This window comes from Scleropages formosus, chromosome 10 (genome assembly GCF_900964775.1).
Source record: "Scleropages formosus chromosome 10, fSclFor1.1, whole genome shotgun sequence".
Lineage (NCBI taxonomy): Eukaryota > Metazoa > Chordata > Actinopteri > Osteoglossiformes > Osteoglossidae > Scleropages > Scleropages formosus.
This window is the reverse complement of record NC_041815.1, coordinates 23,266,569-23,284,003: the sequence shown is the minus strand read 5'-3', so window position 1 is coordinate 23,284,003 and position 17,435 is coordinate 23,266,569. Positions and strand designations below refer to the sequence as shown.

Genomic DNA, 17,435 nt, shown 5'->3' with positions numbered 1-17,435 from the left:
ATCCTGTATATTGCACTGAGCATGAAATACAGTGATGCTATCAGTGTAGGAGTGAACAGTTAATCTCAGCACTCAAACGGTACTCTCTCTCTGTTTTGCTTTAAGGGACCATGAGAGTGTGGTTCAATAAGGCCGATGCCTTCAGGTGATAATGTGGTTTGCTTTCCAGGGAGGGGCTCACGAGTATGATTATGATTCTGCTATGGTGTTCTGCTTAAATTTCACTGCTTAGTTTTGTTCTGTATTCTAGTTTCTGTTCCTTCTTCCCAGCTTTGATGTAGTTCGTTTTCACAAATGCAAGTATTGTCAAATTTTAGATTAAATAGAATACTCTCCAAATAACTGACCAAAACGTAAAAATTGCTGTAATCACACCAAGTCATGTTTCTCTTCATGTTTTATGCATTAAATTTTTGCGTGCATTAATTCATGTTATACATTTGTTGAATTATTTGTTATACATCGCACAAGTACAGTGGTGTTTGTTCAATAACCGTTTATAAATATCTGAACTAATTACTAATATTGCTGTCCTGCAATGAACTGGTGTTCCATCCAGTTTGTACTCCCAATTTAGGGCCTTATGCTTCTTAGAATCTGGCTAGCACACAGCCACAATCATCAGTCTGAAATGGGCAGGTGGTTTCTGAAAACTGATGGAAAAATTGTCATTGTCATTTTGATTCTATGGAAACAATTAAGTGTTTCTGGACTGTTGCCATGGAGACATGTCAACAAGCTGGCAATATACATGTGAATCATAGCACATTGTATCAGTTAGGGTTTACCAGTGGTTGATAGGAATTGCATATTTTGTTCTTTTATCTATTCTAAATTTTGATATTTGAATAAAATGGTAAGTTTTGAAATCTGACGAGCATAACATACGTTTGGTGCTTTACATAATGTATAGGACTAAATATATGCTAAAAAATTCACTATATAGTATACTATAAATAGATGAATATTATATAGATGTAAACCTTTTCATTTGATTTTCTGAACTTTCAGTTTGAGATTTTTTTATAATGCTGATATGAGAAAGACATGTATAAACTGACATTTGAATTTCTTCATGGCTACATAAAGCCACAGCTTGTGGAATCTTTGAGGTCTTCATGTTCAAGGCCATCTGGCAAGTTCTGTCCTCAAAAATATCGTGCCCAGAGCTCCTATGTGGAAGAGACGCTCTTTGGAAACTCCCAAAAGGTTAACTTCTCTGTACTTATGTCTTTTGCTAAGATGTACACATGGTGAGTTTTTTAATCTGTGTGTAAGTGTGTTTTGGATTTGGCATTAACTCATTGTTCTCTCAGTGCATGTGCTTGGCTCTGTTTAATCAAGTTACAAAAAACTGAGTGGAGAAATAATATGAAGTTCAACCTAAGCTGTTTTCCTGTGGTGTCTAGGACCAATGTGATACTTCAGCACCCAGACATCTGTCCCGATCAGAGGATCCGTCTGGACTGTCCATCATCCTGTCACCATCACAGATACAACGAATCATGGCGGAATCTCGCATGCTTACTAAAAAGGAGAGGGAAGCCGTGTTGGAGGCAAAACATAAGAAGAGGGAGGAGGAAATGGTATAGACTCAGTTTTCAGGAGCAAAGCACACTTCCAGACTGTTTCCAGAGTTCTGATTTGTGAATCTAGCCAACTTTCCCAAATGTTGCATTGTTCATTTCTCTCAATAAGCTAAAGAAGAACATGTATATGACATCTATCTCTGAAAGCAGATTTATTTTTACATCAGTCCACAGAGGTGTGGCTGCAGTGAAAAAATCCATCCTTCCTCTTACTTGTCCTGTTAGATCGCTATAGAGGAAAGAAAGGCTTGCATTCGGCAAGCAGAAATGGACCGAAAAAGGAACCAGGGTCTGAGCGACATTGAGGCAGATGCCCAACAACAAGCGCAGTATCTCTTGGAAAAAGCCAACGCCATGAGAATGGAGCAGGAGGATGAAATCAGAAAACTCAACAAGGTTTGGGGCCCTGCTCTATTTCCCTTGTTTTCTCTCTGTTATCCTCTTGCATGCAATACATTTTAATATAATCTTAATCATGGTAACATATAATAGACATTAGTTACCTAAAAGAGGGGGTGCGGTGGCGCAGTGGGTTGGACCGCAGTCCTGCTGTCCGGTAGGTCTGGGGTTCGAGTCCCGCTTGGGGTGCCTTGCGACGGACTGGTGTCCCGTCCTGGGTGTGTCCCCTTCCCCCTCTGGCCTTACGCCCTGTGTTGCCGAGTAGGCTCCGGTTCCCCGTGACCCCGTACGGGACGAGCGGTTCTGAAAATGTGTGTGTGTGTGTGTGTGTGTGTGTGTGTGTGTGTGTGTGTGTGTGTGTGTGTGTGTGTGTGTGTGTGTGTAGTTACCTAAAAGTTGCTTGGTTGAAGTTCAAAGAGCTGCACTGCCGTTGGGCAGAGGGCTTGAATTGCTCTAGCAAGATATAGTCATGTAAATGGATATAACTTTGTCACATGACAACATAATAACCACAAGGTGGTGTATGTCCACACATGTGTAAGCATGCTGACATAGAGGAGTATGTGGTGGGTCCCTTAGGTGATACTGGATGCACGATGCAACGCAGTACGGGACACTCAGATCCTAGAAAAGAAGCAGATCCAGAAGGAGTTGCATGAGGAGGAACTGCGGCTGCACTCCATAATGGAGGCGAGCCGGCATCGGGCGCTCGAGGCTGAAGAGCAGACTGAGAAGCGTCGCAAGCAGCAACACATCCTGTTAGTTACCAGATACTGTGCTATGAGTGTGCTCCTTACCCCGCATCCTCATAGGCCCTATTTTCATTCTGTTGTGTGTACCTGTCCACCAGGGGAAGGGCACAGATCCAGAAACAGATGGAAGAGCGGCTGGAGGAGAGGCTGCTGCAGGACGAGATGAAGGAGCAAGAGAACCAAAAGATGCTGGAGAAACTGAAAAAGATTCAGATGGAAGAGTTAGAGGTGCCAGCAAACACATTCAGTTTTTGAAATTAAAACCAAAACTGTTTTGAGACAAAAAATTACACATCAGTGAAATTCTTCCTGATGTGTATTTAACTTTTGCATTGTTCACATCTAACCAACATCACCTTGGTCAAAACCATCAGCCTAATAGATAATCAGTGTTCAATATTCACTTATACAAGAGCATTTCTGAGACCTGTTCGTGTTGACTTATGTCTATATATCGAAGTTTGTGTTCTGTGATTTTTTGCATTCAGGCCCTGCAGAGGAAGAAAGAGCAACAGGAGCAACTGCAACTGGAGGTTTTCAAAATCAACCAGGAGACTCTGCGTGCCAAGGAGCTCAGGTTGGAAGAGGAGAGGCTGGCTGACCAGCGCAACCTGGAATATATCCAGCAAAAGATGGTAGGGGACAGATAAAAATGAACAAGATTTATGTGATGTTAACACACCTCTGCTGGTGAAGAAGTGCAGCAGCTGGAGGGGGGGGAAAAGTATACTGTACATCTAAACAATTGGGACATACAGCAGAGGCAAGACAGTGTATACAGGCTCTCAGCTTGCCTGGAACAGCCATATGGCTTGTTCACTTTGAACATTTTTAATCAGAAGAGTCCTGGCAACTTAGATTCAATACCTGGGAGGGGAAAAGAGAAGGGATTGTCTCAAATGATTGGATAGAATGCAGTTAAAGGGAAGGGAAAGGCAGAAAGTTGATTTATTCAAGAGAGGGGATCATTGTTGGGTGTGGACTCAGACAACAAGAGGGACCAGAGAAAGATTAACATAACACACACACACTGTGTTGGCAGGAGCGGGAGGCACAACATGAGGAGGAGCAAAGGAAGATCAAGAAGGAGAAGGAGCTGGAGCTGGCACGACTGCGGGCCCTCCAGGAGAGAGAAAGGGACCGCAAAGCTGAACAGGTAAATTTCATCCACTGTCATTCCCAGTGGGTTTAACTTCATTGCAATCATGCATCCAGATAGCATGCATATGCTTTGAGAAGTGTGGTGCAGTATAGTGCATTGCTCTAGCAGAGCAATATGTTGAAAATTATATATTAAAACTAGTTAATGGTCCATGGGATGGATGACTTAATGGACAAGGTTCTACAGAACCACCTTGAAACAAGCCCCAGATACTCAACTTCATAAACTGCACCAGGGCTACTGCTACTAGTAGAGCAGTAGCGCACTTTCTTGCATGGAGCAGAATAACACACCACAAAGTGAATGAGCAGACTAGATAATGGCTGAAATTTCCATCTGACCACCAGGATGAGCTGCGGGCACGGAGGAATCAAGAAGCAGCTGAAAGAGAGTGGAGGAGAAAGCAGAAAGAGAAGGCCCAGAAGGAGCTGGAAGAGGTGGAGAAGCTGAAGGCAACGTGGCTGCAGCAGATCACCCAGAAAGAGCATCTGCTCTCCATCCAGGCGGCACGTAACAGAGCGGCGTTTGAAAGAGTCTTAAGGTAAACTACTCGGTCATTTCTGCCTGCAGCTTCCCCATTTCTGTTGTCAAATGCTAGATCTTGAAGCAAACTGGCTTCACTGGTCCAAAAAAACACTACAACTGTTTCTGTCCATCAGCGCAACACTAGATCATATTTACATGTACTCACTTAACTGACTACCTGTAAGTATTTACCCATCTGGGTAAGTTTATTGGAGCAATTTAGGGTCAGTACCTTGTTCAAGGGAACTACAGCAGTAGGTAAAATTCAAAAGCCCCAACCTTTAGATTCAAAGGCAGCAGTTCTAACTGCTGTGCTCTTAGCTGCCCCATATCTTCCCCTCACTCATCACATGACAGTGGATCTCACCCACTGCCCTTCCCACAGGTCCCAGAAGGAAGCCATCGATCGTGCTCTGGAGGAAGAGGAGACACGGAGGCAGCGAATGGCACGCCACGCTGAGGGAATCCGGCAGCAGATGAAGGAGCGTGAGGCTCAGGCTGTTGAGAATCGCAGGGAAAGGTTACGAAGGGCGGAGCGTCTCAAAGAGGAGGCACAGAATCGGAAAGCACGCCTACATGCCATCATGGAGGAGAAGATAAATGAGCTGAAGTAAGTCTTGTTGGCAGAATTTTACACATAACACAAAATATATGCTTAATCATCAGATATGCATTAATTTATTTGCTTAATATCAGAAATACTGTACATTACTGCATTCTTCATATATATATATATAAGCATGGGAATATATAATTTCTTCAACTCACACACACACTTTCTGAACCGCTTGTCCCATATGGGGTCACGGGGAACCGGAGCCTACCCGGTAACACAGGGCGTAAGGCCGGAGGGGGAGGGGACACACCCAGGACGGGACGCCAGGCCGTCGCAAGGCACCCCAAGCGGGACTCGAACCCCAGACCCACCAGAGAGGAGGACTGTGGTCCAACCCACTGCGCCACCGCACCCCCCTTTCTTTCTTTCTTCAACTCATTGTATTTTTAAATGATGTATTATTGCAGTTTTAAATACTTTATTCTGAGTGTAAATTTCTCTTCTTATTTTACCAAAAACTTCCTTTTGTTCTTCAGACAGGCTGGGCTTCCTGAGAAGTACTGGAAGGAGGTGGAGAAGAAGGCTTTTTCTCTGCCTGGTGTGGTTCACTAACAGGTGGCCAGTTACAAAGATTCTTAAAAAATAAAAAAATGTAATTTAAACCCACAACACCTAGACATTTCCTCGACAAAAATCAAAACAGATTGTCTGGGGTACACTTCACACTTCTTGTTCAGATGGGTGTCTGAAACTGGTTGTGGAAACAATGAGGGACCGCAGATCAGGACGTTTAATTCGTGTCTTTTCCTGTTCACATAGTTTTTTAATAAAAAAAGTTTTCCTTCCAACAGGTTACTGTACATCACTTAGAGAACGGATGACAAGCGCGAAAAAATTTTGTGAGATTTTACATTTTTTTATCTAGACACAATCCATTCTGTACCACTAGACATATCGGTGGACATGCCGCACCTCTGGGCTATTCTGCTGGATTGTATCCATATGGGGACTATAACCATATGGGGACTGCTGGTAGTGTGGTGGTTGGAGCTGCTGTCTTTAGCTCCCATGATTGCAGGTTCAATCCCCATCTCTACCTGTCATGCCCTTGAGCAAAGTACTTGCTCCAGTAAAATTACCCAGCTCTCTAAATGGGTGAATAATTGTAACCTTAACATTGTAAGTAGCTTTGGTGAAAAGCATCAGCTAAATGAATTCATGTCTGTACATATACCACTCCATGCTGAAGGACCATTCTCTTTTGGAAAGAGAACAATGTCTCCACAAACCAAGCTTGGAACATTCTGGTAAAAATAATATGTGTAGCTAGTGGCACCCATTGTTCTTCCTAGTTGCAGACAGTGGAACAAGTAAGAAACCAGAAATTCCAACTTGTCCATATAGCAGTACCCGTGGCCAGCTTCTGCACTTTGCTGATGCTGCATTAAAATAGGACAGTTAAGCAGAAAACCCAAAAGACATGAAGTATTACAAAATCTGAGATCTTAACCATTCCGTAAATAGAGTGAACACATTAAGACCTTTTCAGTGTTATGTCAGTACAGCTCAGTAATAGAAGGAAATCATTTATAAACTGCTTTCCATTTGTGAAAATATTTTCAATGTATATGTATGAAAGCTGTACACATTATTGAAAAATTCAGGAAATATGTTATAAATTAGGAAATGACGGAAGATCACCGAGACAAATCAGACAAAACATCTGCATTTCGCCATGTGTGCTTATGACACAGCTCCCCTTATAGTTTAAACCAAAGATCAAGTACAAAAAATATAGGAACATCCCTGATTTCATAGAATGAGATACTGTACTTGTTGCCTTATATGGCCATCATATTATTAAAATGACACAAGTAAATTTCAGTTTATCTCAGACACTAAATAATTATGGATGGTCCCTGCTCTGTGTTGCTAATTTTACCTGTAAAGGTATGCTTTATACTGAAACAGTGTATAAAAAGGATCATCCCTACAACTGGCCTTTTCTATGAAAACAGTATAAACTGCTTGGTTCATTGGATTGAACTGCGTGAAATGTTAATACAATTTCTTTTAAAACTCGTGTCTGAAACATTTCACTTTTTAATAATGAGATCATTCATAACTACATTTTTGTGTTACTGCAGTGAATTTGCATGTCTTTCGTATAACAGCATCAGTGATTAAGCCAAAATAATTTGGACAAATGAACTTTACATTGCTACTAAATCAGCTCATAACCATGAGCTAAATAAGAGTTCCTGGTTTACTTTTCTGTTTTTACTAGGCCATGGTTTTAAGAATATTTAAGAATAAGCAAGGGGGGGTGCAGTGGTGCAGTGGTGCAGTGGCGCAGTGGGTTGGACCATAGTCCTGCTCTCCGGTGGGTCTGGGGTTCGAGCCCCGCTTGGGGTGCCTTGCGACGGACTGGCGTCCTGTCCTGGGTGTGTCCCCTCCCCCTCCGGCCTTATGTCCTGAGTTGCTGGGTAGGCTCCAGCTCCCTGCAACCCCGTATGGGACAAGTGGTTCTGAAAGTGTGTGTGTGTGTAAGAATAGGCAAGCATCTGGAGAAAGCTATGGACCCTCCTGTAAAAATATGCATAAATAAATATGAAGAAAACTATTGGACTGAAACAATTGTTTCCATGCAGAAGGATGTTGTTGATAGTAACAGCAAAGTTTTATTTTTATTTTTGAGTAAAGAAGTGCTAGTAGGGCGCAGTGGGTTGGACCGCAGTCCTGCTCTCCGGTGGGTCTATGGTTCAAGTCCTGCTTGGGGTGCCTTGTGGTGGACAGGTGTCCTGTCCTGGGTGTGTCCCCTTATGCCCTCTGTTACTGTGTAGGCTCTGTGACCCTGTATGGGACAAGTGGTTCTGAAAATGTGTGTGTAGTGCTAGTAATGCTTTTTTATTTAGTCTTATTTCTAAGGCAAACCTGTGTTTGCAAAGACCCATCCAGAGACACACACACATCCCATACAGGGTCACAGAGCCTACCCAGTAACACAGGGCATAAGGCCGGAGGGGGAGGGGACACACCCAGGACAGGACACCATTCCGTCACAAGGCACCCCAAGCAGGACTTGAACCCCAGACCCACCAGGGAGCAGGACTGCACCACCACACCCCTGCCCAGAGAGCCCCAGATTAAGAATTTGTTACTGACAATTCAATAGGCACAATAATCCCAGTATGCCTCACAGGATGGCTATGGCTACAAAAAATTCCTACCAAGGTAATCTCTCAGAATATTATCAAAGTTTTTACACACAAAAGAATTTTTTCCTTAAATTTCCTTTCAGAATCTCTAACTAAATTCTGGGTACCAAAAGTATTCAAAGTAGAATTGTCAATAAAACGTCACAGAACTGCGACTAACGTCCAGTTACTGTACCTCACTAAGAATTCATTTTAAAACCTTTGTATGACCTCTGACTTTTTGCAGAGAAAAACGGGATATGCTCACTCGTCCCTCAGGCGTCTGAAGTCAGGCTGGACGATCCCGCCTTACTAGGACAACACCATGGACATGAGAGGGGGAGTCTCATTTTAGCAAATGCAATACATACCACTATTATTACAGTATTGTTCTTTTGTATTATTATTAAGTGTTGAGGCAGAAAAAAAAACTTATTTTTTTCAGTATACCATATAATGCACTGATGCCTGTTCTTAAATTAATTATAAAATACAACGTTACATAAAACGTAATCCTTTCCACCCCGTCTTGTAAATGAGATAATCCAGGTTTGTGGGACACCGACATGAATCTTCTGATGATGATAATAATACTAATAATTATACTACTACCACTAATAATAATAATAATAATAATAATAATAGTAATAAATACTGTGAAATTCTTACATTGTCTCTTCCTACAGTAATATACATTGAGGCAGTGGAGAGTACAAGGAGTAGTGGAAAGTTAAAAACAAATGCTGAGTGAAATAAAAAAAACACTCACCACATTACATAAGCACATGACGTCATATAAGAAAACTGTAAAATGATATGCTCTACGTAACTTTCATAATTTAGTAGTTCCGAATGGCACCTCCCACTGTTCTATCCTTGAGTTAGATCTTTACCTTGAATTACTGCAGTGAAAAACCCTCACCTGCATAAATGGTTGACTTCAGGAGAAACACCTCAGTATTTTCCCCACTCACCATCATGAACTGCACTGTGGCAACAGTGGAGTCATTCAGGTTCCTGCGCACCACCATCTCATAGGACCTGAAGTGGGAGTTCCACATAGACTCCATTGTGAAGAAGGTCCAGCAGAGGTTGTACTTCCTTCGCCAGCTGAGGAAGTTCAACCTGCCACAGGAGCTACTGCTGCAATTCTACTCTGCAGTCATCCAGTCTGTCCTCTGCACTTCTATAGCTGTCTGGTTCTGCTCAGCTACGAAATCAGACATCAGAAGACTACAGCAGATAGTTCGGACTGCTGGAAGCATCATCGGCACACCTCCCGCACTCTCCAAGAATTGTACTCGTCCAGAGTGAGAAAAAGGGCTGGCAAAATCATCCTAGGCCCTTCGCACCCAGGCCACTTCCTCTTTGTCAAACTTTTGCTGTCTGGCCAGCGCTACGGAGCACTGAGCACCAGGACAGCCAGGCACAAGAAAAGTTTCTTTCCTCAGGACATCTACCTCATGAACAGCTAAATGTCCCCTAGGGAGTAAATTGGTGCAATAAACAACGCTCTTTATATTTATATCTATTTATCACATCATATGTCTTACTCACATTCCCTTGCATTTGTATAGAACATACTTGTACATACATACAATGTCTAGTGACTATTTTTTTGTATATTGTGTATTGTATATTTTTATATATTTTTTATCCTTCATTCACATATTCTATCTTTTCATCTGTGTCTTGTCGCTGTCATTCTGTCTGTGCTGTGGAAGTTTCTGTCACCAAGACAAATTCCTTGTATGTGTGAACATACTTGGCAATAAAGCTCGTTCTGATATGGGAGTTATAACATGTTGCTTAAAAAAATAAACATCTGCCAAAAATGTAAATGCAAAGAATTGGTTGTCATCGTGGCACAGTTTGATCCCAGACATTTTTGTACCTTTGAAAATTTGTAACTTGGATGTTCATAACACAAAGTACAAGTGTATTAATTCATTTAGCTGATGCTTTTCTCCAAAGAGACGTCTCAGTAGAGCAATGGAACGCTGAACTGGCCACCCCACACCTCACACACTCGCTCATTTGCCCTCATCTAAAAGTAGGAAGTGATCCTAGGAAACGAGTCCATCGAGAAGCATACACAGTTACTCGGTGACAGCAAGTATCTTGAAGTAGAGGTGTACAAGAGTACATTCGAGCAATACTGATAAGTCCTGCAGAAAGGTGGAGAGATAGGTTTTTATTCTGTTCGCTCTGGCTCTAAAATCTGTGACCAGACACCCAGAATGAATGACCTTTTTGCCAACTAGCTGGCAAAACTGACAATTTCCTTAACAAAGATCTGGCAATGAGATCATTTTCTATCTGGTGTAGACCTGACGCACATACACTATGGCTAAGTTCTACAGGATTTCCATGAATCTTCTCTTTGTTTGCTGTGGTCTCTTCACACTGGCTAAAGGTTCTGGTAGGTGCTACCTGTACTTTTTCTTATTCTTAGGATTTTATTGTATGGGATTTTATTCTTATTTTATTCCATGTTCTTTTGTACCCTCTTTCCGTTATCTGGTATGCACACTGTAAATTTCCAGTAGTGTGTGAATGTTTAATGCAAAGTGAAGACAATCTGATTTATTTTCTAAGAAAAATATGATTAATTTACATTTACATTTACATTTATTCATTTAGCTGATGCTTTTCTCCAAAGTGCATACATCTCATAGAAAATACAATGTGTGCATTACATTAGCAGGAAGAGAAGCTTAAATGCAGATGTGTGATACTTACAGGAAGTACAGCTTATTTTCACCATATGAACCAATCTTCATCACACGAGTGAGTGCATAAAACTTTATCAGAATATCGATTCCTGATCACCTTCCTAGTAATTTTTTTCTTTTAAGATAAGATATAAACATTTACGTTACATCACATGAGTTGTTTGTTAGCCCTCTTCAGCTTCCCCATTTCTATGCTTTGAATGCATCTGCAGTATGTAGAAATACTGTTTACTTCCTTTTTTTGATAGGTTGTCAAAAAAGTAGCGTGTACAAGTATCATGAAATTCTTCTTGAATGCTTTTCCACAGACTGAACAAAACAACAGATATACTGCACAAAAAAACAAAACAAAACAATGACAGTGACAATAGGCAATGCTAATAACAATAACAATAAATAACACCTGCCCAACTACTTGTCCAGGCCATGGCGACTTCTCGTCTGGACTACTGCAACTCTCTTCTGTGTGGCCTTCCTGCTAATGCCATCAAACCTCTGCAGCTTCTACAGAATGTTGCTGCACGAGTTGTGTTTGATTTGCCAAAGCGCTCCCATGTATCTCCTCTACTCATCTCTCAGCACTGGCTTCCTATAGCTGCCCGTATCAAATTCAAAACCCCGGTTACTGTGTACAAATGCATCAGTAGAACTGCTCCCGGCTATTTACAGGACTTGATCAACCGGTACACCCCAGCCAGGCCCCTTTGCTCATCTACTTCTGCTCGCTTGGTGGCCCCGCGCACGAAAGGCAAAGCTCGGAGGTTCTCGGTTCCGGGTCCGTTGTGGTGGAATGACCTTCCGCTGTCACTCAGAACTGCGGAAACTCTGTCTGTTTTCAAGAAGGGTCTGAAAACCCACCTTTTCCAGATCCACCTCGCCCAAGATCTCTCCAGCTCATCTATGGTGTAACTGTTCACGCATCGTAACTCCAGATGCATCCCCAGATGCAACCTTTATGCAACCATTACTCTGGTATTGTACTGCTCATTTGTGTATCTTATAATATTTAATTAAAAAAAAAATTGGTGTGGGTATCGGGATTTGTCTATCCTGTGTTTTGTGCACCTACTTGAACGATGAACCTCGGTGCAGCAAGTGGTAGGGAACAAAATAGGTTTGCTTGAGACTTTCATGTCTGCAGTTATGTCTTCTTCTCTCAATATAATGCATAAATTGTACTTTTGCTGAGATGTATGTCGCTTTGGACAAAAGCGTCTGCTAAACAAATAAATGTAAATGTAAATGTAAATAACAGTAGACAGCCAGAGAACTCAGAACATGAGAATGCTTAGAGTGACAGTGTAATCTACCAATGTGCTTGGAAGGAGCGGTTCAACTCTGCTTACAAAAGGTGGGACATTGGTGAGTGTTGTATACTCTTACAGCAGTGGGGTAAAAACTGTTCCTGTACCTAGCAGTGTGGGTTCAAATAGACATGAGCCACTTTCCAGATGGCAGAAAAGAGAAAAGTGCCGGTGTGGGGTGACTGTGATCTTTCATGATGCGCATCGTCTTCATGAGGCGGCGTGTGATGTAGGTGTCCTCGACTGCTGGTAGCTGTGTGCTGATGATTTCCTGAGCTGTTTTGACCACCCTCTGTAGGGCTTTCTTGTCCTGTATGGAGCAGCTGCCACACCAGGATGTAATACACCCTGTGAGGGCGGAATCCACAGCACACCTATAGAAAGTGGTGAGGGCTATAGTGGACATCCTGGCTTTCTTCAGACGCCTGAGGAAGTGGAGATGTTGATGGGCCTTTTTGATGGTTGATGCTGTGTGCCCAGTCCATGTGAGTTTGGCAGTGAGGGTGACCCCTAGGAATTTGAAGCTGTTGACCTCACCTCCTCTCTGTAGGCCGTCTCATCGTTGTTGGTGATCAGACCCACAATGGTGGTATCGTCAGCAAACATTATGATGGCGTTCGAGCTGTAACTGGCCACACAGTCATGCGCGAATAAGGAATACAGCACCGGGCTCAGGACGCTTCCCTGTGGAGTGCCAGTGTTGAGGATCAATGGAGGAGGTGTTTCTGCCAATCTGCACACTCTGGGGTCTGTTGATGAGGAAATCCAGGATCCAGTTGCACAATGTGGCACTCAGTCCCCGACCTAGTAGTTTTTGGATCAGTTCGGTTGGGATGACAGTGTTAAATGCCAAGCTGTATCCTACAAATAATAGCCTTGCATAGCAGTTTTTATTGTCCAGGTGAGCCAGAGTGGTGTGAAGTGTGTGTGATATTGCATCTTCAGTGGATCTGTTGTGGCAGTAGGCAAACTGCAGTGGGTCCAAAGTGTCTGGGATGGTGTCCTTAATGTGTTCCAGCACCAGCCTCTCAAAACATTTCATTGCAATGGGGGTCAGTGCTACTGGGCGATAGTCATTAAGGCAGCTCACTTTGTTTTTCTTAGGAAGGGAGATAATGGTGGTGTTTTTAAAACAGGTGGGCACAGTTGAGCTTTTTAAGGAGCTGTTAAATATGTCCGTAAAGACAGTAGCCGGTTGCTCACTGCATGCTTTTAAAACTCGCCCTAAAATTCCGTCCGGACCAGCAGTTGCGGATGTCGACTCGGCTAAAAGTTTTTCTCACTTGTGCCACAGAGACGGTGAGACTGGGATCATGCAGCGCTGTGGGAATTTGCACCGGGGGGTCTTTGTTCGCGAGCTTGAAACGGCCATAAAACGTGTTCAGTTTGTCAGGGAGAGACGCAGTGGCACCTGTCAATGTCCGCATCTGTGGTTTATAGTCTGTTAAAGTTTGAATTCCCTGCCACAACCTACATGCGTCTTGAGCGCAGTTAAACTCTGATTCTACCTTCCTGCTGTATTCCCGTTTCGTGCTGGCGATGGCTTTGCAAAGCTCGTACTTGCTCTTCTTGTATGCGTTCACGTCTCTGAACTGAAACGCACAGGTTTGCACGCAGATCTTTTTTCGGATTTCGGTGGTCATCCACAGTTTTTGGTTAGAGAATGAGCGGATTGTTGTATGGGGTATACACATCCGGTATACACAGTACCGGATGAAGTCTGCGACCACTGTGGCATACTCATCCAGATTGGAGGATGAGTTTCTGAACATGCCCCAGTCCACGGAGTTGAAGCAGTCCTGGAACCTTTCCTTCGCTTCTGGTGTCCAGCGCTGTACAGTGCGCGTCACAGGCTCCTCTGGCTTCAATTTCTGCTTGTAGACCGGGAGCAGCAGAATCGAGGTGCGATCTGACTGCCCGAGGTGCGGAAGCAGTAGGGAGCGGTATGCACCTTTGTGTGAGGTGTGGCAGTGGTCAAGGGAGTTTGAGCCTCTGGTACGGCAGGAGATGTGCTGATGGTACTTTGGGTACACATTCCTAAATAATTTAAATGAACCTGATCAATTCCCAGCCCTATAAAGGGGTCAAAGTCATCTCACTAGTTTGTGGCTTCTTGATCACCTGGTTACTGTGATACTACTAGTTACTAGTGGCTCTTGTTCACTGACCAGGTTCTCATGTTCTCATGATCTCAGGTGTGTTTCTGTTCCAGCTCTGAGCTCCTGCCCTGTGTACCGCAATCCATTGTGACTCTCTCCCGGTCCTGTATATCACCCTGCATTTGTCTCTTTGCATTAGCTCTGATCACGCATCACTATTTTGCTTATTGTATGACACCCCTGTGTCTTTTTTCGTTCCATATCTATAATATCACCCACGCACTTTAATTCCTGGTTTGCACTGTGCCCTTGTATTTACGCTATACGTTTGAGATCATTGTACTTTACATCCATTTCCAGATGCTACAGCAAAACACATCCATGTTCATTTTACACTCAGATGTTATAGGGTCATACATGGATGACAAGACATACAGATTCATACTGTAACATGTCATGCTTGGGGGAAAAAGAAATGTATTATGAATACAGGTGGTCCTCCACTTACAATGGGATTATGTTCTGATAAACCCATTGTAAGTTGAAAATACTGTGGCGCATAGCACTCTGGGTTCAAATGGGGCAAAAAAAGATGCACAGGCAGCGTTCATCTCGAATGTTTAATTGAACACCTGCACAGAAAAGTAATACTCTCAGTCTGTGGAACTAAACTTTGATCTTAGCCAAAAGGGCAAGAACCTCTTGGCCTGACAACCCCATTTTCAGCCTGTTTAACACCCCCAACCTCTCTCTTCATCCCATTAGCAACACAGGCACCCCTTTATTTTGCCTTTAAGTCCCGCCAGTGGCTGCACACTTTACTCATTTTTCCCATAATGCAACTATTTACAAATTAACAAATCTTCCCATTCAAGCAAACACTAACATGGGTCATCACAATACATTTAATACACGTAACCTGCCTTACATCATTGCTTCTTATCCTTTAAGGTGGACGAGATCATCTATTGCGAAAGTCCCAGTTCACAGCTACCAACGCAGGACTACAGAAAGTGCACGTGTGCAAGATGTTTGCAAAACAGCACAAGACAATACAGCAATTACTGAACAAGAAACAATAAACACAGTAAAAAGCAGAAGATATTACAATATAATAATAAATAATATAGACATAAACATAGAGTAATGTTTGTAATGTAAATGTAAATTAGTAGTAATGTAAAAGTACATAGGGGGTGCGGTGGCGCAGTGGGTTGGACCGCAGTCCTGCTCTCCCGTGGGTCTGGGGTTCAAGTCCCGCTTGGGGTGCCTTGCGACGGTCTGGCGTCCTGTCCTGGGTGTGTCCCCTCCCCCTCTGGCCTTACGCCCTGTGTTACCGGGTGGGCTCCGGTTCCCCGTGACCCCGTATGGGACAAGCGGTTCTGAAAATGTGTGTGTGTGTGTGTGTGTGTGTGTGTGTAAAAGTACATTATTACATTACAAAAGTAATGTAAATCAGAGTTTCTCCTCAAGAGTAATTGCCTTCTTCTTGTTCTTCTTGCCAGTAGCAGGAGACACAGATGAGCATTTTGTAGACGTGATGGATGCACAAAACACAACGTCCATATGGTTGGGGTTCCAAAAAAATGCTAGCAACACAGAACACTGTAGAGAATCAGTTGTATACACTAGTGACTGCCTGGCAGACTGGGAGAACATCATGAGAGAGTGTTGTACTGCGTACCGCTTTCCTCAGAAAAAAAATCAAAATTCAAAATCTGAAGTACGGTTTCTACTGAATGTCTATCGGTAGCTCACCATCGTAAAGTCAAAAAATCGTAAGTGGGGGAGCATCTGGTAGTTGACAGTTGTAGGTAATGTGAATTAGTGGTTCAACAGCTGTGGGGAATATAAGGGAGTGAGTGTCTGTTGACTTGCATGAGAGGAGAGGAAAGCCTGAGGGATGTTCAGCAGTCTGGGAAGGTTGGCTTCAGGTGCGGGTCCTGGAAGAAGAGGGGACCTTGGACCAAGAGAATTATTGCCTTGTACTCACGCGTGTATCTCTTTCCATGTCCTGGTGTTTTAATAAACGTTCGTAATGAACACTGTCCGTGTGTCCTTCTTCACCCTATCCAAACACAGAGCGCAGTGCCCTACACTATTTTCTCGGGAAGTGCAAGTGGATTGTATAATATACTTTATTTGTACAACTGATATAAATGTTTTGAATAGAAATCTTATAAAAATATTACAAGGTTCACTGAAGATTGTTGTTTTCTAACAGAACTATGTTTCTTTTATTCAAGATTCATTGAAGACGGTACTTCAACCTCCAGAAATCAGAGCTGAGATTGGAAAACCAGCCACTTTATCCTGTAAATTCAACTATTCAGAGGATCGAAAGATATATGTGGCATTCTCCAAAACTCGTGACCAAACAAAATCTGATATTAATGGAACTCAGAATACAACGTGTAGCCCACTTGCCTCTATGGAAAGACTTTTTCTTTGTGAAACTTATTTCAACACAAATAATATCAGACTAGAGGATGAGGGTGTGTACTACTGTAAGGTAGGCATAGCAACACCTGGAAAAGTGCTCACGGGGACAGGCAACGGGACTAAACTGTCTCTTTATGGTAAGGAACTAACTTCATGATGTGATCATATTTTGGACATTTTATTAAAAATACTTCTCTTGACTTTATCCTGCACAATATATATTTCTAAATTTATATTTTTTCTCTGAGCAAAAATGATAAAATCAAATTGTAAACATGTTTTACCTTCATTCTAGATATGATTAAGTAGTGTTCCAGTGCAAAACTTTGCTTTCATATATTGACTATATATATTCTAGCTGAGCCCTCCTTAGTCGACATCAAGCCAGGAGGTCCGCTGGTGTCTGGACATGAATCCTCCCTGAACTGCTCAGCCTCAGGGTTCTATCCTCAGAACATCTCAGTGTTGTGGTCCTACAGAGGTCAGCAAGTGCCTCCCAGCAATGTCTCCTTTAAGACCGAAAAGATCAGCGACGGCACTTTCCAACTTCTCAGTGAGTTCAGGTTCAGGCCCACAGCAGCAGACCATGGGGCACAGTGCAGTTGTACTGTCTCACACCCATACTGGACCGCCAGCAGGACAGCCAGCATCCCACTCAATGTTGAATGTGAGTAG

The 17,435-nt window shown here is 42.9% G+C and overlaps 2 protein-coding genes across 3 annotated transcripts; both read left to right on the top strand.

The window, feature by feature from the left end:
• The first annotated feature begins 776 nt into the window (after window positions 1-776).
• LOC108932115 (cilia- and flagella-associated protein 45-like) lies at window positions 777-5,984 on the top strand. Of its 2 annotated transcripts, XM_029255935.1 has the most exons (11): window positions 777-856; window positions 1,090-1,209; window positions 1,410-1,586; window positions 1,815-1,985; window positions 2,568-2,746; window positions 2,839-2,968; window positions 3,229-3,375; window positions 3,783-3,896; window positions 4,250-4,443; window positions 4,813-5,037; window positions 5,520-5,984. In XM_029255935.1, exons 1-11 carry the CDS (start codon window positions 854-856, stop codon window positions 5,593-5,595), a joined length of 1,536 nt encoding a protein of 511 aa, XP_029111768.1. In that variant the 5' UTR covers window positions 777-853; the 3' UTR covers window positions 5,596-5,984. The 2 variants fall into 2 exon arrangements, with proteins under 2 accessions (XP_029111768.1, XP_029111767.1); XM_029255934.1 differs by lacking the exon at window positions 777-856 and having other exon boundaries at window positions 957-1,209.
• A 4,312-nt stretch (window positions 5,985-10,296) lies between these two features.
• Window positions 10,297-17,435, top strand: LOC114911707 (tapasin-like). The gene is made up of 3 exons (XM_029255887.1): window positions 10,297-10,602; window positions 16,565-16,897; window positions 17,119-17,435. Exons 1-3 carry the CDS (start codon window positions 10,527-10,529, stop codon window positions 17,433-17,435), a joined length of 726 nt encoding a protein of 241 aa, XP_029111720.1. The 5' UTR covers window positions 10,297-10,526.